The 25,201-nt window shown below is 49.0% G+C and overlaps 2 protein-coding genes across 2 annotated transcripts in view; one reads left to right on the top strand and one right to left on the bottom strand.

The window, feature by feature from the left end:
* Positions 1-3,215, top strand: part of mybpc3 (myosin binding protein C3) — a 67,855-nt gene extending 64,640 nt beyond the window's left edge. The window contains exon 30 of the mRNA XM_056278811.1: positions 3,120-3,215. Coding sequence (XP_056134786.1) covers positions 3,120-3,148 — 29 coding nt within the window. The 3' untranslated portion in view covers positions 3,149-3,215. The remainder of the gene's footprint in view (positions 1-3,119) is intronic.
* Positions 3,216-9,021: 5,806 nt separating this feature from the next.
* Positions 9,022-25,201, bottom strand: part of lgr4 (leucine-rich repeat containing G protein-coupled receptor 4) — a 65,446-nt gene continuing 49,266 nt past the window's right edge. Inside the window, exons 7-18 of the mRNA XM_056278610.1 lie at positions 24,051-24,119; positions 22,704-22,775; positions 22,325-22,396; positions 20,735-20,803; positions 20,524-20,595; positions 18,453-18,518; positions 18,233-18,304; positions 18,009-18,080; positions 17,731-17,856; positions 14,426-14,523; positions 11,733-11,786; positions 9,022-11,579 (exon numbers count right to left, since the gene is read on the bottom strand). Of these exons, the coding sequence (XP_056134585.1) occupies positions 10,162-11,579; positions 11,733-11,786; positions 14,426-14,523; positions 17,731-17,856; positions 18,009-18,080; positions 18,233-18,304; positions 18,453-18,518; positions 20,524-20,595; positions 20,735-20,803; positions 22,325-22,396; positions 22,704-22,775; positions 24,051-24,119 (2,260 nt within the window). The 3' untranslated portion in view covers positions 9,022-10,161. The remainder of the gene's footprint in view (positions 11,580-11,732; positions 11,787-14,425; positions 14,524-17,730; positions 17,857-18,008; positions 18,081-18,232; positions 18,305-18,452; positions 18,519-20,523; positions 20,596-20,734; positions 20,804-22,324; positions 22,397-22,703; positions 22,776-24,050; positions 24,120-25,201) is intronic.

Below are 25,201 nucleotides of genomic sequence, written 5' to 3'. Positions count from 1 at the left end.
TAATTGTATGCGGCCAATTACCCCACTCTTCTGACCCCTTCCGGTTGCCGATCCGGGGAGGGCTGCAGACTACCACATGCCTCCTCCGATACATGTGGAGTCGCCAGCCGCTTCTTTTCACCTGACAGTGAGGAGTTTCGCCAGGGGGACGTAGCACGTGGGAGGATCACGCTATTCCCGAACAGGCTCCCCGACTGACCAGAGGAGGCGCTAGTGCAGCGACCAGGACACATAGCCACATCCGGCTTCCGCAGACACAGCCAGTTGTGTCTGTAGGGACGCCCGACCAAGCTGGAGGTGACATCTTCAGCAGAGCCAAATGTGCAACAGGGCTCATGGCGTCTGTAGTTTGACGAAGAGGAAGAAGAGGAGTTGTAGCTAGCTAGCAAGCAGATGTGGCGAAACAAGTTCCAAAACCTTTCCCCAACCTATCCGAGACCCCCAGTCAAACTATGTTTTATTTTTTGGTGGTAGGGGAGAGATCTGTGATATTTTTTGGACAGTTGTAATTCCTGCATATCACCACAGGTGTCAGCAGTAAGTTAAACAAGAGATCCTTCAGGTTTGGAGCTTTAAAGGTCGACAGCACAGCCCAGTTAGAGACCGCGGCCCTGTCTGAGCTTTGACAAACGCCAGAATCTGAGGAAGATGATGGGAGGGGGTTCAGGAATCAAACCACGGCCCCCGGTTTGTTTTACCGTTGGGAAAAGTTCAGTCTACTCTGGACAACGCTCCGAACAGCAACCATGGGGGGACGCTAGAGGGCTAATTTTATAAACTAGCTATAAAACTAACTACATATATAACTACATGTATAACTACATATAAAACTATGTATAACTACATATATAACTACATATATAACTATGTATAACTACATGTATAACTACGTATAACTACATATACAACTATGTATAACTACATGTATAACTATGTATAACTACGTATAACTACATATATAACTACATATACAACTATATAACTACATGTATAACTATGTATAACTACATGTATAACTATAGAAAATCAAAAAACTAAAAATCAACTATCAAATTACAACTCCTGAAAAATACAGATGTGTAACTTTGGTCCCTCTCTCTCTGTCCCCCCGTTTCTCCCTCTGTCTCTCCCTCCCTCTCTCCCCGTTTCTCCCTGTCTGTTTCCCCCTCTTCCTGTCTCTCCCCTGTCTTCCCCCCGCTTTGTTTTTCTCTCTCTGTCTCCCCCCTCTGTTTCTCCCCCTCTCTCTGTCTCCCCCTCTGTTTCTCCCTCTCTCTCTGTCTCCCCCCTTTGTTTCTCCCCCCCTCTCTCTGTCTCCCCCCCTCTGTTTCTCCCTCTCTCTGTCCCCCCCCTCTGTCTGTCTCCCCCCTCTGTCTGTCTCCCCCCTCTCTCTGTCTCCCCCCCTCTGTCTCCCCCCTCTCTCTGTCTCCCCCCTCTGTTTCTCCCCCCCTCTGTCTGTCTCCCCCCCTCTGTCTCCCCCCTCTCTCTGTCCCCCCCCTCTGTCTCCCCCCTCTCTCTGTCTCCCCCCTGTTTCTCCCCCCCTCTCTCTGTCTCCCCCCCTCTGTTTCTCCCTCTCTCTGTCTCCCCCCCTCTGTTTCTCCCCCCTCTGTCTGTCTCCCCCCTCTGTCTGTCTCCCCCCTCTCTCTGTCTCCCCCCTCTGTTTCTCCCCCCCTCTGTCTGTCTCCCCCCCTCTGTCTGTCTCCCCCCTCTCTCTGTCTCCCCCCCCCTGTCTCCCCCCTCTCTCTGTCTCCCCCCTCTGTTTCTCCCCCCCTCTGTCTGTCTCCCCCCCTCTGTTTCTCCCTCTCTCTCTGTCTCCCCCCTCTGTTTCTCCCCCTCTGTCTCCCCCCTCTGTTTCTCCCTCTCTCTCTGTCTCCCCCCTCTGTTTCTCCCTCTCTCTCTGTCTCCCCCCTCTGTTTCTCCCTCTCTCTCTGTCTCCCCCCTCTGTTTCTCCCCCTCTCTCTGTCTCCCCCCTCTGTTTCTCCCCCTCTCTCTGTCTCCCCCCCTCTCTCTGTCTCCCCCCCTCTGTCTGTCTCCCCCCCTCTCTGTCTCTCTCAATACATCTCTGCTCAGTACTTCTCCCCCCGATGGGAGAATTGTATTTTTCGTGTATCGGAGGGTTGTGACTCGTATCACATCACACAGTCGGGCCTGTGACAGTCCATGGCTGTAATAACACAGTTATAACCACAGAAGCAGCACCAGGATGTAATTCACTGCTTTGCGTATAGGTACCGTATAGAGTCCACTAACATGCCGAGATAAGCACCCGGGTCGGCGTCTCCCGCCCGGGCGTGTCCACGTACATCCGTGTTCAGGGAAAATACGAAGTTGTTCTGAGATGTGATCTGTTGTGTTGGTAAGAGAAGCACCACTGTAATCATACACATCAACACCCTCAGAGAGCATGGTGTTTAGGATACTGGGTATATTGATACTGGATATATTGATACCGGATATATTGATACTGGGTATATTGATACTTGGTATACAGATACTGGGTATATTGATACTGGGTATATTGATACTGAATATATTGATACTGGGTATATTGATACTGGGTATATTGATACTGGGTATATTGATATTGGATATATTGATACTGGGTATACAGATACTGGGTATATTGATACTGGGTATATTGATATTGAATATATTGATACTGGGTATACAGATACTGGGTATATTGATACTGGGTATATTGATACTGGATATATTGATACCGGATATATTGATACTGGATATATTGATACTGGGTATATTATACTGGGTATTGATACTGGGTATATTGATACTGGGTATATTGATATTGGATATATTGATACCGGATATATTGATACTGGATATTGATACTGGTATACTGATACTGGGTATATTGATACTGGGTATATTGATACTGGATATTGATACTGGGTATAGTGATACTGGGTATATTGATACTGGGTATACTGGCTGAGATGATTGTTCAGCTTGTGATATTGTGTAAGGAATCTAGATATTAATAATGATACGGAATATGTAAACACTATTCAAGTCTATCACACCCTAACTAGTATTACTAAAGTCATAACACACACACATATGTATATATATAAATATGTAATGGTCATATTTCTGACTTGCAGCTCAAATTGTCAAAGAGGAGAAGAAGTAAGAAGAGAGGGATGCTGAAGTCGTGGCTGAAGAGACGTAACCTGGCCGGGTTTCCTTCAGGACTCGAACACCTCCACTGTGTTCAGCTTATAATAAATGATCAAGCTTGACTCGTATCATCCTCCATCTGCTGTGTGTGTGTGTGTGTGTGTTTGTGCTTTGTGCAGAAGGCGGAGGCCTGCATGCGTCTCCGTCCTACGGCACCGCGCTGATTGGCTGATATGGACCCGTGACTCATTCCGGCCCGCGTGCCGGCTACACGTGGAAGCTGCTATCTCGGCACTATTCATGAAAATCAAAAATACGACCTGCAGCCGGTCTTCATCCTGTCTCTGTATAGAAGAAGTACGGCGGGGGCGAGGCCTGGTGACGTCACGCCACGCTGCCCGCAGAACCGCTTAAAAAGCAAAAATACACTCCCACTACATCCGGGCGGCGTGGCGGTCTATTCTGCGGCCTGCCAACACGGGGATCGGGGGTTCGAATCCCCGTGTTACCTCCGGCTCGGTCGGGCGTCCCTACAGACACACTTGGCCGTGTCTGCAGGTGGGAAGCCGGATGTGGGTGTGTGTCCTGGTCGCTGCACTAGCGCCTCCTCTGGTTGGTTGGGGCGCCTGTTCGGGGGGGGGGTGGCGTGGTCCTCCCACGCGCTACGTCCCCCCAGGTGAAACTCCTCACGGTCAGGTGAAAAGAGGCGGCTGGCGACTCCACGTGTATGGGAGGAGGCATGTGGTAGTCTGCAGCCCTCCCCGGCTCAGCAGAGGGGGGTGGAGCAGGGACCGGGACGGCTCGGGAGAGCGGGGTAATTGGACGGGTACAATTGGGGAGGAAATTAAATAAACCCCAGAGAAATGTGAATGGCCGGGTTCAGTTCTGCGAGCATTCCTGTGCAGTACGCGGCCGTGAGAGACAGGCGTGACGGCAGTGCACAGGTGGCCTGCAGCAGCGGCGGCGGCGGCGTCCTGCCGCCTTGACCTCTGGCGGCGCGGACGCTTTGCGGCAGACTACGCGCCAGCGGCATAGCGACAGCGCCAAAAGCACGCGGCTGGTGCTCGGAGGCACGAGGTGTCGATGTAACAAAGGCCGGCTGTCCGGCGCGTGCTTAATGTGAACAGGGGCGGGGGGGGGGGGTCCGTCTAGCCATGTGGGCCAGTCAGCCGGAGAGGAAGCTGCGCTTCTCTCTTCTTGGTCATCCCAGGTCGTCCTCTGTGTGGAGTTTGCGTCTTCTCCCCGCGTCTGCGGCAGTGGCGTAACCAGGAATATTTCTTTAGGTGGGCCTGAGTGAAAATGGGTGGACCACAATTTTCCAGCAATAATCCTTCAAACAAGATTCGAACTCATTACAGCAGTAATGTTGGTTGCGGGGAACACTAATGTAGGCTGCGAGGGTGGCTCATCCACAGCAGACACATCTGGCGGTGGCATGGTCAGGGGAATCGCCTCACCGTCATCAGAGGGGAGGGGGGGGGGGGGGAGAAGCTGCCTGCAACGGAGAAGCTGTAGCCTCCTCTGTCGTTCTCCCCGGCGGTATCTCACTCTCACTGGGCGGCTCAGTCGGTGCTGGAGCAGGTGTGCTTTCCTCCTCCTCCATGCGTGGCTTTTTAAAAAAGCGGAAGATTGAACTTTGTTTCGCCATTCCAACAGTTATGGCTAACTGTTATGGCTATTGGCTAGCTAGCAGCAGCAGTGGAAAACAGGGAGCGTGACGGTACGCGCGCTCAGATGTTGCAGTTCTACGTACGTAAAAGGGGGCCGGCCTACGTGCTTGTAAGCCAGCGTGATTGGGTGGGCCTGGGCTTGAAATGGGTGGGCCTGTGACAGGCCAGGCCCACCCCTGGTTACGCCCCTGGTCTGCGGCGGGGTTTCCTCCACCATCAGAAAGACACGCATGTTAGGGTCAGTGCTCCTGTCTGTGCCCCTGACGGAGGCACGGCAAGACCGACTGGAGGTGGGCCCGCCCCGGGGCGCCGCACGGTGGCGCCCCCTAGCTACACAGCTAGGATGGGTTAACGGCACAGCGTCATTTCCCCACGAGGATCAATAAAGTACCTAAAAGAGGGGGGGGGGGCTACTCCACATGTACACGGTAAGAAACGGGTGGATGCAGTACATGCTGACGGAGGGACATCCTCCGTCCTTAGACCCTCCATACACGGTGCTCTTCCAGCACGTGGCAGAAATCCAGCACATCAAACCGGCCTAACTTGCGGCACCCTGTCCGTCCCGTGACCACTACGGCTCGCTCGCGCCATGGTCCGGACCATCCATGTATTTCTGTTACAATGACTTTTAGAGCCATTGCACAAAAAATGTTATAAGATCTACCTAAAACGACCATGAGCGGTCAAAATGACCGCACGTAATTTGCGCGTGCGCGTCAAGTCACTATTCACGGCGCGTGTTGGTCGCGTCGTTTCCTTCGTGAAGTTCGTTGCCCCGTCCTAGAAGCGCACTAGCGCCCTCCAGTGGAGAGAAATAGCCTCAACTTGACGTTTGATTATGTCCAACATGTCTGGTCACAGACGCACCACGACTCCCACCGAGGCGCTGCAGTATTTACAGGCGTTGGACAGCGGCCATTTTAAATTGTTTGAAAAACGGCGTTAAAGTTGTTAAAATGTTACTTTTGGTGTCAGTTAGTTTCTTAAAAGACACACTAACACATGCAATGCATTAATATCTCAGTTGGGTATTTATCCTGACACAGTATAGAGTTTAAAAACCGTGGCGGTCAAAATGACCGCCCGTGGTCGTTCTAGCAGCTCCGGTCGCTGTTTGGGACCGCTTCAATATTTATTTCCAGTTCCTTGTTTACACGTCACGTTTTATAGGCCTCGTTACGTCTGTTAGATTAGCAACACGTGTTCCCCTTTTGTTCCTTCAGGTCAGGTTTTCACTTTTTCAAATTTCGCTGCTCAAGTTCGACCACGTCTCTCTGTGAAGTTTACATTGTTTAAAAATAGTGTTATAGCTGTTAAAATGTTATTTACTGGTGTCAGTCGTTTCCTACCAGACATACTAACATACGCAGCGCATTAATTTCTCCGGGGGGGGGGCGGGATTTAGGAAGGAAGGAAGCTGGTGTTACGACTATCTCCTTCCTGTGGAAACGTGAGCCAGGGGAGTTATTCGACAAGGGTTCCGGCCTTATGCCACTGGGTTAATCGGGTGGGATAAGGGGGACGAACTAGAAATACATTTATAAAAACCGGCCGTCAATTTGACCGCCCATGGTCGCGTTAGGTAGGCGTGAAGTCGCGGTGGGTCGTTTAGGTCAGGTGTATTTGGGGCCCGGGCCCTTCATGTTCACACACAACGGGGGGGGGGGGGGGGGGGGGTTGAAGTAACTCTGCTTTCTTAAATAAGGATCCGTGACTGGGGGGAGGGGGGGGGAGGGGGAGGGGGGGGTTAACTCAAATCAGTCGGACTCGTTTCTTACAACGCCGATACGTCACCTTGTCTGTGGGGGGCAGCAGTGAGGCGCAGTGCCGGCGCGTGATTTGTTACCGATCACAGAGATACCCGTAAACCCGGTAGAGGCAGTGCCCCGCTAGAGGACGCTCCAGCCGGGTCACACCGAAACTGGGGTTCGGTCATCCAACACAGGGACGGCGTCTCTACCCACCACACCACCACCTCCTCCTCCTCCTCCACCGCATCTGTCAAACATATACCGGCGTCCTGTGGGGAAACACAGAAGGGTCAAGTTGTTGAGCTCTTCACCCCACACGTCCTGCTGAACCACGTGTTCCGTGATGCGGCGGAGCGCCGCCATAAACCCCGCTAGCTTCTAGTACAGACACGGAACTACTGGATCTACTCATCCAGCCAAGCCCAACAAGGCCAGTTACATTGTAGCGTGCATGGGTAAGTAGACACGTTGGTCCTTCAGTCCACTGGTTAACGTTGTCGCCTGCGGAGCGGGAGATACGGGTTCGCGTCCCGGTCGTGGCGGTACCCCGACTGCCCCCCCCACCCCCGACTTCGCTACAATATGGAAGCGCAAGTCTGTACATCACTTTGTTAGAACAACGAAAATCAATATGTTGTGTTCTTCCAATTTTATTTAACAACAAATCAAGTTTTTTTTTTTACGTTTCTGAGAATGAAAAAAAAAGAAAAGAACACGTGGATCTCACATGGAAACCAACATAGAAGAAGATGTGTTTTGACTTGAAGTGAGATACTTGAATGGTCGGTGTTACAACATTGATATCTATCGATAACACATGAAAAATACAACAAAACAACAACAAACATTTTTTTCATAGTCTATAGTTTGGTTAAAAAAAAAAAAAGAAGAAAGAAGAAGAAGAAGAAAATCACAGTGTACAGTACATAAAGTTCCTCCCACGAGTTTTCACTTTTCTACAACGACGATGTACAAACCGGAAGTACCGACATGGAGCCGAGAACGCGACCAGGACAAAGGAGGGCAACAGATTTTAGGTTACAAAGCACTGCCGGTAGCCACTACAGCTGAGGAGGTAGCTTCCTTAGTTAGCATCCCATTTTTGATTATTGGTTTTCTTTTCAAATAATTTACATATATATACACACATACGCACGCGCGCGCGCGCACACACACACCCCCATACACACACACACACACACACTACAGAGATTTGGGTTCTGCAGCAGAGGGGACTTCAGATGCCTGAAACAACAAAGGGGACTTGGGTTCGGGTTTACACACCCGGTCGATACCGGTTCACAGGTTCGGGGGGGGCGGGAGGCAGGAACCCCCCCCACCCGTCCTCCCGAGGGTGAAGGTGATGCGGCGCGTCAGAAGGACACGTGAGGGACCTCTTGTTGACAGGAGAAACGGTTTCCTCGCATCGCCCAAATTCCTGAGCGTTCACATGACGCGCGCTTGTAGGTACACGCTCCGAGGGCGTGCCCCCCTCACGAGTCACGCACGCTCCGGCACACCACACGCCAGGCACGGGGCCGCGTGCTCACTTTCCGAGTTCAGACAACAACAAAACCAAAAGACCGAACACTCCTAGGGGGGGTTTCCCGGTCCCGGGCGCGACTACCGGACCGGAAGGAAACCACCCGCGGTCGGTGGCGGGTGCCGCTGGGGTTCCGGGACGACAACGCGACGGAGGAACCAAAGGAACTCGTGAGGGGTTGGACATGCGACACGCGAGGCCACGTGGCCTCGCTAAGCGCTCGCAAGGCCACCTCGAACACCCCGCGGCCGACACCCCCCCCTACCGCTCAAAACAGCAAACAGCAGCGGCCGGATCGGGCCGGGTCGGGTCGGCCCGGCCCGATCCGGCCGCTGCTGAACCCAGTGATTTCTGCTACGCGTGTCACACTGGTGGTCTCGCCGGCTCACGGTGCGGGACCGTCTGCTCCAGAAGGCCGCGTCGAACCCTGATCAGTCCCACGCTCTCGCGAAGGGCCGCTGACGCGCGCTCCCAACAACGCGGCGTCGGAATCGTCGGACAGCCTCGTATGACGTCACAGAGGTCCGGGTTTGCGGGGGACGTCTGAGGAGAGTTGTGCGTCTGAACTCTCGGACGCACCGCGTTACGAGGTCCAGGCCTGCTCTCCACGGTGACTGCTGATGGGAAACTCGGTTCCGAGTGGTCTGCAAAGTCTTCACACAATCTGTTTTGTGGACCCCCCCCCCCAACACACTTTTCACCCCAATTGTAACCGGCCAATTACCCCACTCTTTTAAGCCATCCTGCTCCACCCCCCTCTGCCGATCCTACCTACCACGTGCCTCCTCCCATATATGTGGAGTCACCAGCTGCTTCTTTTCACCTGACAGTGAGGAGTTTCACCAGGGGGACGCAGCGCGTGGGAGGATCACGCTATTCCCCCCCCAGTTACCCCCCCACCCCGACCAGAGGAGGCGCTAGTGCAGCGACCAGGACACACACACACCCACATCCAGCCTCCCACCCGCAGACACGGCCAATTGTGTCTAGGGACGTCCGACCAAGCCGGAGGTAACGCGGGGATTCGAACCGGCGATCCCCGTGTTGGTAGGCAACGGACCAGGCCGCCACGCCACCCGGACGCCCCTTCACACGACCCCTTCTGCCACGGCGCCGCCTGCTCTTCCTTCGCCATGAAAAGCTGCGGGAGAGAACTACCTGCATTAGCTTGACTCTTTGCATTGCGATTACGAAGGCTTCCCGTTTCTAGTCCCACCCCTCTCAGCAGCTTCTTGCCCCACCTTCGAGTTCGGGTAGTTTGGAGACGGTACGGATGACTTGGCTGAAACGACCAGGTAGTGTGGAGCACGGGGAAACCTCGAGTGTACATATGCGGCACGTGGCGGATGATGGGTCACATTAGGGCCTCGATGTGCTGTGAAAGTTATCCGTTACATCCGCGGTGTTGGGACCATTACTCCTCCTCCTCCTTGAATCGAAGACCACTCTCACGTCAATCATTCACCTGAAAGGTAGGTTACATTCACACAGAAGATTCTACAAACAGGATTATTACGGCTGCTACATTTAAGTACAAAAATCAACAGCTATAACAGAGTCTCTTAAAACCGTCAATTTTCAGGACATCATTTCGACGATTGAAAAAAAGCTTATAAGTACAGGTAAAAATCCATGGCAGAAAATCCTCGGCTTCGCGAAAGAAGCGACAGATCTTCCGAGGCGCCTTCGATCGTACTCGGTCCCAGCTCGACCGGGAAGCAGGCACTGGTGGCAGGATCCTCCGCCGTCTTGACGTCGGCTGTCCGGATCACACACACATTGCAGCTCGGTTAGACTGACGTTGGGGGAGGGGAGGTGTCTGTGCTTACCAACAGTCTCCGGTGGTTTAAACTGCCGGGCCGAGTTCCCTTTAAACGACCGCTGGAGTCCCCTTTTGCACAGCAATAGCAACAACGAGTGCCTCCTGGAACGCCCGTTAGCGGGACAGGCTCCGCGTCGTCCTGTTTGCTATGGCAACGCGTTTAAAATAGTCTCATAGCATCCATATTCACATAACAGAGAGAACGGTGGGCGCACAGTCAGAGTTCTGGAGGGCTCTTTAGTCTTTAACACGAGGTATGTTGTATGAGTAGTGTACAAGAGGAAGACCTCTGCTCTGACAGAAGCAGGCTCTGCTGCAGGCCTGCACCTGGTCCGAGCTGTCCGACACAAACGAGTCGCCCTCATCCGCGTACTCTGACTGAGCTGAAGGTGTGCTGCTGTTCGCCCAGTACCCCTCTGCACGCTGGCACACCGCAGCCCCAGCCATCAGTGTGGGACAGCTGTGAGACTTCACCAAGTGTCTGCAGACTGCGGAGGAGGACGGGGAGGAACAGGTCCTGGCATGCAGCGCTGCCTCGCAGTGCTCACAGACGACCGTCTCCCCGCAAAGCTGGGAATACATCCCACAGTCAAAGCCTAGCTGTGAGGAGAAGCCTCCGTCCATGACCCCGGACCCTCCTCCGCCGCCGTGATCTCCCTGGCCTCCTGCGCCGGCCTTCACTCCCCTGGTCACACGTTCACGGCCCCGTAGTCTCAACCAGTCCTCCCTGAAGGCAGGGCTGAAAAACACATAAAGCACAGGGTTCAGGCACGCAGGCAGCGGGAAGAAAATAAGGGTGACCGACTTGGCGATCTCCGGGCCGCCAACGGTGGAGCCTGATCCGGTCAGCAGCGGGGCGAAGGAGAAAGCTGCCACGGGGCAGAAGAATATGCAGTTGGTAAAGATGAGCCAAGCCACATGGCGAAGGGCGCCGGTCTGCTCTGGGTCTGCCAGCTCCACCCTGCCCAGGTGGCAGTACAGCTGGGTGTAGATGGCTGCGGTGAATAAGTAAGCCAGTGCATTGAGGAGGACCAGAACTACCGTGATACTTAGAGCCGGACCCTCACCACCGGCAAAGGGCAGGCAGAGAGGAGAGGCGGACGACTCGCTGGAACTCATGAGAGGCAGGCAGGCTGCAGCAGTGGCTAAAAGTCCGAGTATTCCTGCGGCTAGCCGGAAGCGGCGGTCTCCTCTCCAGCAACCCTGGTGGGCGACGCCGCTCCTCCGCGGCGACACCATCACCTTCCTCAGAAGTGCCCGCACTGCCACGCTCCGCTCCACAGCCGCCAATGAGAGCAACAACACCGCCCACTCCGAGGAGAATACTGCCAGAGCCCCCGTGATCTGGCAGCCCACACCCATCTCCCACCACACCCCGAACTCGGCGAAGGAGCCCCAGGTGGCGAAGTCGAGGACAGTCAGCACGCCGACATACAGTCCTGTGAACAGGTTGGCCAGGGCCAGTAGCCCCATCAGTAGCCTGGCGGGAGAGAGGGATGGAGTCTGGGAGTGGCTGTGATCCCGGGTCCGGCACGCAGGGGAGAAGGTGGCCACCAGTACCAGGCTGTTGAAGACAAGGGACACCAGGCAGATGAACCACACGGTCAAACGAATCATCCAGTTGCCCAGGAGGTGATGGCAGGGCTTGAAGGCTCCTGAAAACACAGACAGTGGGGTTTTGATGAGTGAACGATACCACGTCACGCCGCATTAAATCACCTCCGAGCTTATTCCAAAGTTTGGGAACGTCTTCCGTTGAAAAGTAATCAGCAGAGAAAAAGCCATATGAAACGACGCCTGTTGCTTACCTGGTGAGGGAGAGCAGTGCATCACCATGGAAATTCTCTCCAAGTCCCCCCCATCTGCAAGAAAAAAGGGGGTCAACTCAACAGCCCGGTCCGAATCCAAAAGTGTACGGGAATAAATCTCTATACAAGAACTACTGCATCAGAATCAGCAGAGTCGTCTTTATTTGGCCATGTATGTTTACACATGCAGAGAGAACCGGACTCCAGCTCGCGTGATCATTTAACACATCAACAAATAAAAAATAAAAGTAGAAATAATAAGAAATAAAAGTCTATCTTCAGTCCTGCTTAAGATTATATTGACGTGTGAGTTGAGCTGCAGTACCAGCTATACATTCTCATGGCGCACAACCATGCAGTTATAATTGCAACTCAAACAGCACTAATTAGTGCTGCTGAAAACGAGTAATTCCTGTCCCACGGAGGAGAAACCAACACTCGTACGTGCCGTAAACTACAGCTGCAAGCCTTGTCCCGTATCCCTGAGGAACGCCGTCATCTGAATTTGATGAAGTATATATAACGTCATGTATAGCTTGTCTGCACACCCAAATCAACTTTAAAACCCCATTTCCTGTCAGAAAGTCCCTTCCTGGAACAAACGGGAATGTGAATCGCTCCTGCAACTGTCATCTTTTCTGTGTTTTCAGACAGAACTAGCGAGACGACATGACATTGAGTGTATGTTGCCAAAGTCTCCGGCTTAAAAGGTCATGTTTTACATATACTAACTTGTAAGGCTTTTGAAAATGTACATAGAAATACAATCGTAAAGATTAACATACGAAAAGATTTACATGCAAATCTTTTGCATTTTGATTTCTGATGCTTTCTGATGCTGGTATAATTTAAGACAACGGCTAATCCGTGAAGATCCAAATCATGAATGCTCATGCAGGTACACATCTTAACTGTTGGTATCTGGTAGGAATGTGGCTCTAGGATTGATCCTCTTTTGCCTTCTGGCCTCTATTAAATTTATGAATACAAGTGAGAAGGCTCATTGAAATGGCTATTAAAAATAAATAGGATAGAACAGAGGCATCCCCCCCCCTGTTTTCTCTCCAACTGTATCCGGCCAATTACCCCACTCTTCCGAGCCATCCCGGTTGCTGCTCCACCCCCTCTGCCGATCCGAGGAGGGCCGCAGACTACCACATGCCTCCTCCGATACATGTGGAGTCGCCAGCCGCTTCTTTTCACCGGACACTGAGGAGTTTCACCGGGAGGATGTAGCGCGAGGGAGGATCACGCTACACCCCCCCCAAACAGGTGCACCCAACCGACCAGAGGAGGCGCTAGTGCAGCGACCGGGACACATACCCACATCCGGATTCCCACCTGCAGACACAGCCAATTGTGTCTGTTGGGATGCCCGACCAAGTCGGAGGCAACACAGGGATTCGAACCAGTGATCCCCGTGTTGGTGGAGAATAGAGGCATCTTTTACTGACATTGACATATTAGAGACCTCATTATACATGCAAATTTGAAGCAAGTATCTAAATCAAGTCTCAGATAATTGTGTGGCCTGAAGCAGTTTACAGGAAAGTATGGCAGATGTCATTTATAACTGACTGACAGAAGAAACAGGACACGCTGAAGAAGTCCTCTGTATGACTCATCAAGCCTTTACCTGTCCCGCTAAACCAATAAGCTTCAGTTTTTACTCCACAATGGGCTGATACCAGTTAAGTTAAACGTTATTCTTTGCCAATAAATTAAAACAGACTTTAAATGGAAACCTGACGCTGAGGAGAGACACCTCTGCATGCATTCAGGCAAGCTCATGATGTTAGTTTGTCTTGATGCATGCTCAATAATCCAGATAACATCAAAGAAGGTTGAATCAGTTCATCTGGATACAATGTTTATTGACAGATACATTTAATTTTGAATCATTTCATCTGGATACAATGTTTATTGACAGAAACATTTCATCACTCAACTAAGTGACATCTGGAAGATGTCACTTTCTTTGACTCATTTTAGTTTGTTACACACAAACAGATACATTGTAAATACTAAATTATAACAGTGGTTCTGACGAAACTGTCAATAAACATTGTATCCAGATGAACTGATTCAAGATGAAATATATCTGTCAATAAACATTGTATCCAGATCAACCGATCCAAGATGAAATATATCTGTCAGTAAACATTGTATCCAGATCAACCGATCCAAGATGAAATATATCTGTCAATAAACATTGTATCCAGATGAACTGATTCAAGATGAAATGTATCTGTCAATAAACGTTGTATCCAGATGAACTGATTCAAGATGAAATGTATCTGTCAATAAACATTGTATCCAGATGAACTGATTCAATGTTCTCTGACTCATGTTAGTTTGTTACACACAAACAGATACATTGTAACTACTAAATTATAACAGTGGTTCCTTCTCCAATGAAAGCCTTATGTGATGCAATTTTATAAATCCAACATCACAATGCTCGCCACATCTCGGTACAAGCACAAAGACTGTATACTTGTAAAGTGGAGGGTGTACTATTGTATAGCAGGAGGTGGATTTTGTGAATTAGTATTTCAGGCCATATTTAATGTGTCAGGGTACAGCGGTCCAAAATCAATAGTTAACCAAATATGTTGGCGGGCTAGCCATAAAAGGGAATAATAAATATGTCCAGGTTGAGAATGTGTCTTGGTTGCATGGATATTTCTTACCTGTGGATGTCTTGATGTTGTTTTCCTCAGAAGAACTGATCATGGTATCACATCCAACAAATGCACAGCACTGATATGCATATGGGACAGAGATTGATCTGCAAGGAAAAAACATTATTTATGACACTGGCATGTTGCTAACGCTCTTTTAGAATACACTGTTGGTGCAGTATATTGTCTTTAATAGCCTTTATTATCCAGTACATTACCCCCCCCACCACCCCCACACACACTCTCACAACATATCTTCAACTCTTTTGATTCTTTCAAGCTTTGCTTTTGAATATTTTTATGTGGGCAACACAACACAGTGTATATTTAAGATCATTTGTCTGTGTATTAGTAGTCAAGAATAAATATATTTAGTAACCACAGCATTGACACGTAATTTCGTAATCACCATGGGGCTTATTGTTCCCTCAGTAAGAGAAATCCCATTCCCACCCTTTCTGTAAGGCATACAGAATGCTGTAAGACCTACATGTGTCATGTTTCCTACTGTAGTGACAATGTCTAGCTAAAAACACCGAGTATTCCCCTCCGATATTTCTACGTTTGTCATCCACCACTGGATTTAATATTGAGAAATCATTTCTGGTCAGATGTGCTTACCCAGACAGTTTACAGGAGATGATGAGCAGATAATGATAAATGGTTATAGGTCATCGGCCATATCCGTTTTTTCTCTCCACACTGTCTCTTCTGTGACTTCGATAGATATGTATTTTTGCAATTTTTCCGATCTGTCAAGACCAATTTCTCCCTGATCTCATGTGGCTCATCTCGCCATTTCTTAGAAAATTCCTCCCTGGCCCATTTCTTTTTTTTCCAGCTAATGAAGATTGTGCACCTTGTGGTGCAACATCTGGATTGTCTGAGTGAGACATGCTGTGGCTTACAGAGCTCGATATGTGTACCCCCACACGCTGGATATTATTCTACATTTCAGAATTAATATTTGGCTTTTCTTCACACTTTCAAAATCGTTATGTCTTTCACTGCCTTCATCCTTTCAAGTGACCTGTGCTTAACCAGAGCGTACTCATCCAGATGTTTCCTTTTTCTTAAGGACATTCCGGATAGTTGTTATGCCAAAGCCAACAATCGCTCCAAAAATTTCTGACAGTCATTTTCCTTTGCCTCGTCTTCAAATTGGCATTCATTCTGTCATAGACTGTTCCCGTCTTGATATTTTTATCAACCAACTCAAGTAACTGGACAACAAAAACAGTTTCCAAATCCTTCCACCACGTCTAAACCAAGGAAGGTCTTTTTTGTGCCGGATGACCAGGCGAAGCTAACAGGAACAGCCAGACTATAATGCACATGCACCACGCACACCTTTACCGTCTCAGTCTCAACATCACCTCCTATGTGGTGGGCTGAACAAATCGTTATTGTTCGACAATAATTAAACATGTATAAATAAATATATCCACAATAGGACTGCTCACTAGTTCTATCCACTCATCCTCTGATCTCAAGTAGGACCTCATATCCCAGTTTAAGTATCTGTCAGTCTGTCTGTCTGTCCATCCATTATCCAAACCACCTATCCTGCGCTCAGGGTCGCGGGGATGCTGGAGCTTATTCCTGCAGTCATTGGGCGGCAGGCAGGGAGACACCCTGGACAGGCCGCCAGGTCATCACAGGGCCGACACACACACACACACACACACACACACACTCACTCCAAGGGACAATTTGGTACGGCTGATTCACCTGACCTACATGTCTTTGGACTGTGGGAGGAAACCGGAGGACCCTGAGGAAACCCACACAGACACGGGGAGAACATGGAAACTCCACACAGAGGACGACCCGGGACGACCCCCGAGGTTGCACTACCCTGGGGCTCGAACCCAGGAACTTCTTGCTGTGAGGCGACCACACTATGCTGCGCCACCGTGCCGCCCTCTGTCTGTCTAAATTAATGAGAATCCAAACGTATCAACGAGTCATATTTTAGATTAAAAGATGAGTAGACAGATTTGGTGAATATTCCAATTATGGATGTATTCATTAACAGACAATTAAAACCAATATAACTTGTATGAAATAAACAAATCCATTTGTCCCTACATTCACAGGCAGAACATCAGGCGGTGCCATCATAAATCTCCATAAAGCCTGGCTCCAAATGGTTTGGTTGGCTACCCAACACGAGTGTGTGTGTATTCTCACTCTTGATATTAACGCTGGAAGCTACTGGGATGGCAGCAGTTCAGAAACCGAACACCTACCATTCAAGTGGGCACTTTCCATCCCCGATGTTTTGTTGAATCAGGCCCGCGACCCCTCCTGGAGGCTCGACAGTGAGTTGAGCAATCTCCAGCCCCTCACCTTCCCCCATCTACCAACGTTATGATTACACGACTGTCCTGCCACATTCTGCCCCCCCGCCCGCACAAAGCCAGCTGCTCTATTTTCCATACGAATGGGAGCTGAATTTACCTCCATACACTTGCTTTATGTCACACCTGCCAAACACTAAAGGACTTGGTTGCGATGCCAAATGTAGCGACCCTGTGCTAAACTAAACCTACAGCCTGACAACATTTGCTTCAGGGGGGCGTCCAGGTCGCATAGTGATCTATTCCATTGCCTACCAACATGGGGATCGCCGGTTCGAATCCCCGCGTTACCTCTGGCTTGGTCGGGCGTCCTTACAGACACAATCGGCTGTGTCTGCGGGTGGGAAACTGGATGTGGGTATGTGTCCCAGCTGCTGCAGTAGCGCCTGCTTTGGTCGGTTGGGGCATCTGTTTGGAGGGGAAGGGGAACTGGGGGGAATAGTGTGATCCCCCCATGTGCTACGTCCCCCTGGCGAAACTCCTCACTGTCAGGGGAAAAGAAGCGGCTGGTGACTCCACACGTATCGGAGGAGGCATGCGGTAGTCTGCAGCCCTCCCCGGATCGGCAGAGGGGGTGGAGCAGAGACCGGGATAGCTTGGAAGAGTGGGGTAACTGGCCAGACACAACTGGGCAGAAAAGTGGGGGGGGGGGGGCTTCAGAGTACCCGTGCCTGCACACAAATGAAAACCTGCATCTTCACCTACCTACTGACTAAGGTTCTGTGGTGTCAGTAGCACATCGTAAATTGCTCCAATAACGAATTTAATCAAATTTATCCACCATGCTCCACAGATCTGGCCAGCCCATCCTCCTCCTCCTCTCTAAATCATCTCAGTCCATCCACACACCTTGTGTCGACTGTGACTCTCCCCTTGCACACCTACCCACCTTCCCCCTGCCGCCCGTAGTGATGCTGATGAGTCACCTTTGTACACAGTCCTTGTTCTCACCTGAGCTTGGGTAGGTTTTTTGCAGGCAGAATATTTTTCATCTGCGTATTTCCTGAGAGTTTCAGCTGATTGAGGCCGGTGAGTCCCGTTGTTGGAATCACAGTCAGGGAGTTCATACTCAAATCCCTGCAAGGACAGGAAAAGAAAACATGCAATGTAAGAATTTTAGTGATTAAAAACAGCAACGGAGCTCTGAAGCTTCATTTGCATGTTATTACCGTCCTGGTTATTACGCCGTAAACCCCCGTATCAACTGAGACGACACAGCTCATACTCACAGGTTTGTAAGTGTGGTGAGGGAAAGGAAAGCATCTCTGTGGATGGTTGTGATGTCATTCCTGCTCAGGTCTCTGTGGAAAACCGCAGCACAACATGCTCACAGTCCACATATTTAATAATTTAATCATTTTAATAATTCAATATGTCCCTCTTTTTTTTCTTCAACTTTTCGCCTTTGGCTTTATGTGTATGAGTATTTGTGCAGCTAACGGAGAAGACTTACAGCAAACGCAGAGCAGACAGACCCTGGAAAGTATCTCGGTCAATTTGTTGAATGCGGTTGTGTTGCAGGCTTCTGTTGAGGGAGCACAGGGGAACAAACTGAAGTGAGTCAGTCGCATGTTTGTGTCTGACCAACAGAAAATCTACATTTCAATGACGTGAAATCATCAGTCATCCTCATACGTATTGTCTGTTTGACCGTCAGCATCTTGAGCACTCACATTTCCTGCAGCTTGACACAGCCCTGGAAGGACGGCAGCTCCATAATCTCGTTGTAGGACAGATCACTGACGGAGGGAAACACACAGAGTCAGTGTTCGGCAGACTGGACAAGCTATGTGACTACAGTTTCACAACGTTTTTTTTTTTTAATGTATTATCAGAATTTAAAAAAAACCCTGATATGAGTGCGGTCAGGCTCAGGTTATAATCAGTCATGAGCAGCCTGGGTGCTGTGCAGCTGCACCGAGCAGAGACGCAACGCACACATACGGAAACTGAGAGCTGGCGTAAGAACATCAGCTCGGGTTCAAACGTTTTTGCAATTATGAGTTCCCATTCATTGAAAGTGATTTGGAGGGCGTCAGGGTGGCGTGGCGGTCTATTCCGTTGTCTACGAAAACGGGGATCGCCGGTTCGAATCCCCATGTTACCGCCGGCTTGCACAGGCGTCCCTACAGATGCAATTGGCCGTGTCTGCGGGTGGGAAGCTGGATGTGGGTATATGTCCTGGTTGCTGCACTAGCGCCTCGTCTGGTCGGTCGGGGCGACTGTTCGGGGGGCGGGGGACTGGGGGGAATAGCGTGATCCTCTCATGTGCTACGTCCCCCTAGCGAAACTCCTCACTGTCAGGTGAAAAGAAGTGGCTGGTGACTCCACATGTATCCAAGGAGGCATGTGGTAGTCTGCAGCCCTCCCCGGATCGGCAAAGGGGGTGGAGCAGCGGCCGGGATGGCTTGGAAGAGGGAGGTAATTGGCCGGATACAATTGCGAGGGGAAAAAAAAGGGAGGGAATAAAAAGAAAAGAAAAAAGAAATGGATTTGGAGCACAGTTAATTATGCGAAACTAAAAGCTGAGAACACTTTACGTGGTCAAGGGGAGAAATTAAATACAAAAAGCCACTCAAATATGAAAACAAACAATACGGTTCTGTCAAAATCCAAGTTCCATGTGACTATCCAGCGTCCAGCAGCCCTCAGACATAAATAAACAAGAATAATAATGGACTCCATCACAGGTGAAGGGGAATTTTTTTAAGAGTGGGGGAAAAAAAACTTCTAATCTGTTGGTACAGAAAAGTAAACACCCAAGAATAAAGCGAGTTACATACAACATTTCGACACTTGAGCTGTCAAACGAGATAACCAAATCGCTGTCAACATGGTTTAGTGTTGGCTGTGGCGTGTGCTGGGTAGCTAACGGTACTGGTGCTGGTAATGGTACTGCAGCAGGGATCGAACACCTGCTGGACCAAAAGAGCTGTTCAGCTCATCCTGACCAGCTAGCAAACACTGTGGCTACAACTGGAAACATGCAGACACCCAACTACTCAACCTAATCACTTAAGAAAAGCGAGGGTCACTGAGGGGGTTGTACAGCAAGGGTGACTGAGGGGGTTGGGGGGAGCTTTCACAGGGCAAATTAACCCAAGGGGAAGATGAATGGCAATGGATGCAACACGTCACCTGGTTAGAGTCTGTTGCCGGCCGATCACGCTATTCCCCCCAGTTCCCCCTCCTCCCCGAACAGGCACCCTGACCGACCAGAGGAGGCGCTAGTGCCGTGAACAGGACACATACCCACATCCGGCTTCCCGCCTGCAGACATGGCCAATCGTGTCTGTAGGGACATCCGACCAAGCCAGAGGTAACACGGGGGTTCGAACCGGCAATCCCCATGTTGGTAGGCAACGGCACAGACCGCCACGTCACATGGACGCCCTAGCATGTTACTTTAACAGCTGTGAAAAAACTCCTTTGACCTTGAAACCAGAAGCAGCAGTCTCTAGTGATGTTAAATCTCCAAACCAACTGGCATTCAAGTCTCGTCCACACCGGCTATGTCGACTTTTTTACAAACTCAGAGTAGCGGAAAAAAAAAAAAAAAAAGGAGGCGTCATGATATCTTAAGGAGTTACAGAACCAGTCTTTTGCCTTCAGGGCATCGATTAGCGTTAAATTCCTACGGCCTCACAGTAAAAGCCAGGTTATCGTGAGTCTTCCTAACATGCAAAACTATTTGTGACCTATTACATGAACTACAGGACGAGACGCAGCAGAACGGTTCCTTACAGCGTCCGCAGCAACTTGAGATCCTCACACAGATCAGTGGGGACAGACGATATCTTGGTGCCTGTCAGGGTCCTGCAAGTAGGAATAAAACAAAAAAACAGATCAGTCACCGCTGACATGGCCCGAAGCATGAGTAAAACAGACATTTAAAACGATTTCAGCACATCTGTTTTACAATAAAAAACAACTTCCAGGGTCCGAATTCACTCACAGGCTTTCAAGGTTGTTGGTCCACGTGAGGACTGGAAAGTCCTGCATCATGCTGGCCCCACGCAGCATCCTGAAACAAACATCACCACACATGAAAATACCTCTGTGATAAGCCTCGCGTCCAAAGCATGATGGGATATGAATAACAGGTGGGCATATCGTTTGGCTTGCCAAGAAGGCAACGCTTTACGCAAGGCAGTCACACAAACACTGCTTTTATTGCAGATTTACCTACAAAACAGTTTTTCTCCAAAATGTTGCTTACTCCATATTAAGAAAAGAAACAGACTCCACCGATTCACGGATATGGACGCAATTCTCTTGGAAAGTCACAGACATGGAGGGAATTCTCTTGGAATTCTCCTGGAAATTCACAGATATGGAGGGAATTCTCTTGGAAAGTCACAGACATGGAGGGAATTCTCTTGAAATTCTCCTGGAAATTCACAGATATGGAGGGAGTTCTCTTGGAAATTCATGGATATGGAGGGAATTCTCCTGGAAATTCAGGGATATGGGGGAATTCTCTTGGAAATTCACGGATATGGAGGGAATTCTCTTGGAAAAATGTGATCTGTTTTTTTTTAATATCATGCCCAAGGTCAAGGGTAAATATCTGAACACAAACCTCCCATGCTGGAGGGAATGTGGAATATTAGACGCAGACCACTCACATGTATTTTGGAAATGTCACAAAATATCGACGTTTTGGAAAACGGTACACAAAACTTTACAAAAGATGCTAAGATAGGATATCCCTATGAGCTACATGGTGCGATAGCCGCGTAATTTCACCGAAGGAAATGTACACATAACAGATAGATATCTGGTCAAAATACTGTTATAGCTAGTAAAAAGGCTATTATAAGGAAATGGGGTAAAGTGGATCTCCGACCCAGTATCCATGGTTAGAGGTAGTAGAGGAACTCTATGTAATGGAAAAACTGACACATAGGCTGAGATTACAAGAAGCATAACTAGAAGAAAAGTGGCTGAAATGGACATTATTCAGAAATCAGAATAGCGAATCAGAATCAGATACTAAGATTGTAACTCCCAAACAAAATGTATTTTTAATTTTTACTTTTTTGTGTTTCATTTTAGGGTTTGTTTGTTGTTAAATAATGAAAATACCAATAAAAACTAAAGTGGAAAAAAAGGGAAAAGAAACAGAGAGGAAAACAACAAAAGAGTCCATACACTCCAACCTGGATATTTATACACATACCCTCCAATATGGACATTTATACTTGTACAATCTCACACAACCCCACACCCTCTCGCCAATTCAGCCGCTATAAAAATGTTTATCTATGTATACATGCCTGCAAAACGCTTTATGGGGGCTATTAATATGTGCACAGAACGTCCTACTTTACCTAAAACCTAATATTGAGTAGCACCAGCTGTAACGCCAATATTTACTCAAACTCGGACATAGCGGCTGAAAAGCAAAGAAACTTCAAGCCGTGTGTAAATGTGCCATTTTTGGCACCAGCCACTCGCACTCAGCACCTCCAAAGAGCTCACAGCTAAGCAGCGAGTCGTTGACGCCCACGTGTTATGAATCGCTCCCGGCGATGGTACTTACAGCGAGTGTAGGTCAGAGAGATTCTGGAAGGCCGAGGCGCCCACAAAGGATAGAGGGTTGTCATACAGGTGGCTGGAGGGACAGAAAGAGGTGAAGACATTAAAAAAAAAAACAATACTGTGAGACGGGTGACTATAACACTACATGGGAATGGCACCATCTTCTGGGCATTCATCTTTTCATAGCCTTGAGATCTACAGGTGGAAACTATAGATCTTGAGGTGAGGGGTCTGGTTGGGGGGGGGGGTGGATTTTGGTTACGGCATGTGCACGCATGCATCGCTAACATATCAGTATTTGAACACGTGCCACCTATTTTTATGCCAAGTCTGCAGTACTTAATGGAAGTGCTGGAGAGCCGGGTTCTGAGTAACCTTACATGGTGCGCAGCAGAGGGTTGTTGTGGAACGCTCCTTCGGGTATGGAAGCAATATCGTTGCTGTGGAAGCCTCTGCAGAAAGAGAACAGTTTGTGAGGGACAGTCTGGGGTTTTGTGAATGTAATATATGACATAGTGCAATGAAGTCACTGTACATTCCAACTGATAATAGGAAGAATAACACATTTTTAATCAAGCTACAAATAATTATAAAGAAAATGCTACAGTTGTGCATGGCAATCTTTACATTCTGGAGCAGACACACAATTGATAAAAGCTGTATTGATGACTCACAGTGTTTATTTGTTTAAAGAGGAACTAAACCCCGGACCATTATAGTGAGTTTGCCGACATCTACAGGTAAAAACCCATGTCAAGGTTAAAAACATGGCAGGCTGGTCTTGGTACTGTGTGACGTAGGCATAGCAGGATAAACACAGCTGCAGCTAATAACATTAATAATGGCTCTGTCGGCTGTAGGTCTGATAAGGAACAGTACTATTGACAACTGTTTGTGCTGGCTCTGTCTGCCTGTCCGTCAATGCTGCTAGATGTGCTGGCATACCTAAATCAAACAGATCCATTATGAATGTTCCGCTGCTGGTTTCATTATTGGTCAAATGAACCGCATCACGTGGATTTTTCTATATATCGCATGACATTATTGATCATAACCCCAACCAAATTTCATACTACTGTATTGTTTCTTTCTGGTTGTTAGTGTCATCCATTTTCATTCAGTGCCCCCCCCCCCATCCAGACTATGATTGGTCAGTTTATAAGAAGTGACATTTGACGAATGCAGCCTCTTCGAACAAAAAGTGGCAACACCAAAAAAAAAAGTGGAGCATTCGGAAAAAAATTAAGATGCTGGGTGTAGCAAATTTGGTTAAGTAGGCTTCAGATGCTCCGATTCAATTGACAACAATTGTGAAGGACTCCGAAAAAGGTGCCCAACCTGAAGAATGTGACTTCAGCTCGTCACATTATCTATTAAAATGAGGGTGGATCAGTGTCGTTGCGTCAGCGCTGACGGGTACAGTCGGAAAGAAATACAACAAGAAGGATGGCAAACAAATCAGACTACGTGGACTGTTAATGGGAACCTTCTAGACTCCGTCGTAATCGTTCCATCTGAATCTGCAACATCTCAATCCACAGCCCCAGAGACGTAGCACTAATTTACATTTCTTCCAGAGAACAGATTTTTTTTTTTTTTTTGGCTCTTATCTTCACACCCCAATGCACCGGCTGAATCTGAATTACCTGTATCCGAGATAAGGTTTATGAATACAAAACGCTTCCTTGAGGGGAGAGAGGCGAGCGAGGCAAGACAACATTACTCACAGCTCCTTGAGTTTTGGGAGGGCCTCTATCGCTTTGGGGAAAACCATGAGGTTGTTGAAGTTGAGGTCTCTGGGAAGAGAAAAGGGAAACAGGAAGTCAGATACCTCTCACGGTTTCATCCCACTGCTTTATCACACTGGATGACACAACACCCAAGCGGGTGTTGAGAAAGCGGTATTGTTGAGGGCACCACAGAAGGCGGCACATCCAGCAGGGTCTGGAGGCACACCTAGCAGCGTCTCTAAGAGTTAAAGAGCACAGCCTTACGTTTAGAATAGTAATTACGAGGTTACTGCTTATCAGATGAATACAATTTACACAAACAACAATCTCGAGTTCATCAGCACCTTCGGTAATGTAGCATAAGATGCGGGAACACCCATGAGAACACTCCCTTAAGTTCTCATGCCGGCATGCAGGAGGGGTTGCAGACCGGCGAGCACAATGCCGAGCACGGTATTTTTAGAATACCGGTAATCATGAGATTACAGTTAATTGGATGAGTATAGTTTGCATAAAATAATGTCGAGTCCACTCGTCTCTGCAGAGGTGTAATGTAATACACTTTAATAACCGTCAGAGAGCCGCCTCATGTTGACATTACACACTGAATAGCTATTTGGTTCTATGAAGCAGGTATTCAGCAGCGATAGGTACGTGTACTCATGTGGCCAGTCAGACGTGAACATGTCAGCCGAAATAAACCCCACCACATCGAGATGTTGGCCTGTCTGAGGCTGACTGAGGAGGGTATGAGTAACATATAATATGAACAACGTTTGTCGCTGTACTGTGAAAAGGGCTCGTAAGCCGAGCAGCGTTGGTAGCCATTATCTATTAGGTCAGGTCTGGAGCTTAAAGATGTGTCATGCTTTGTGGCAACAGTCGCAGGAGGAAGTGAACAATGGGAGGGCAGAATTGATAAGCATCACGGACTTTGCTCTATTTATCCTGGAGCAATTAAAGGGGGAAGTGGACACACTGACGTCCGGAGGACTGCGGTGGAGGTGGGTGGGGAGCTCACTTGTTCAAGCTCAAACACACACACACACACACACACAGGGAGGGAGAGACAGACAGACAGACAGACAGACAGACAGACAGACAGACAGACAGACAGGGTGAGAGTGAGGGAGAGAGAGGGAGAGACA

This window comes from Lampris incognitus, chromosome 4 (assembly GCF_029633865.1).
Source record: "Lampris incognitus isolate fLamInc1 chromosome 4, fLamInc1.hap2, whole genome shotgun sequence".
In the NCBI taxonomy this organism is placed as follows: domain Eukaryota; kingdom Metazoa; phylum Chordata; class Actinopteri; order Lampriformes; family Lampridae; genus Lampris; species Lampris incognitus.
This window is presented reverse-complemented; position numbering and strand designations above follow the sequence as displayed.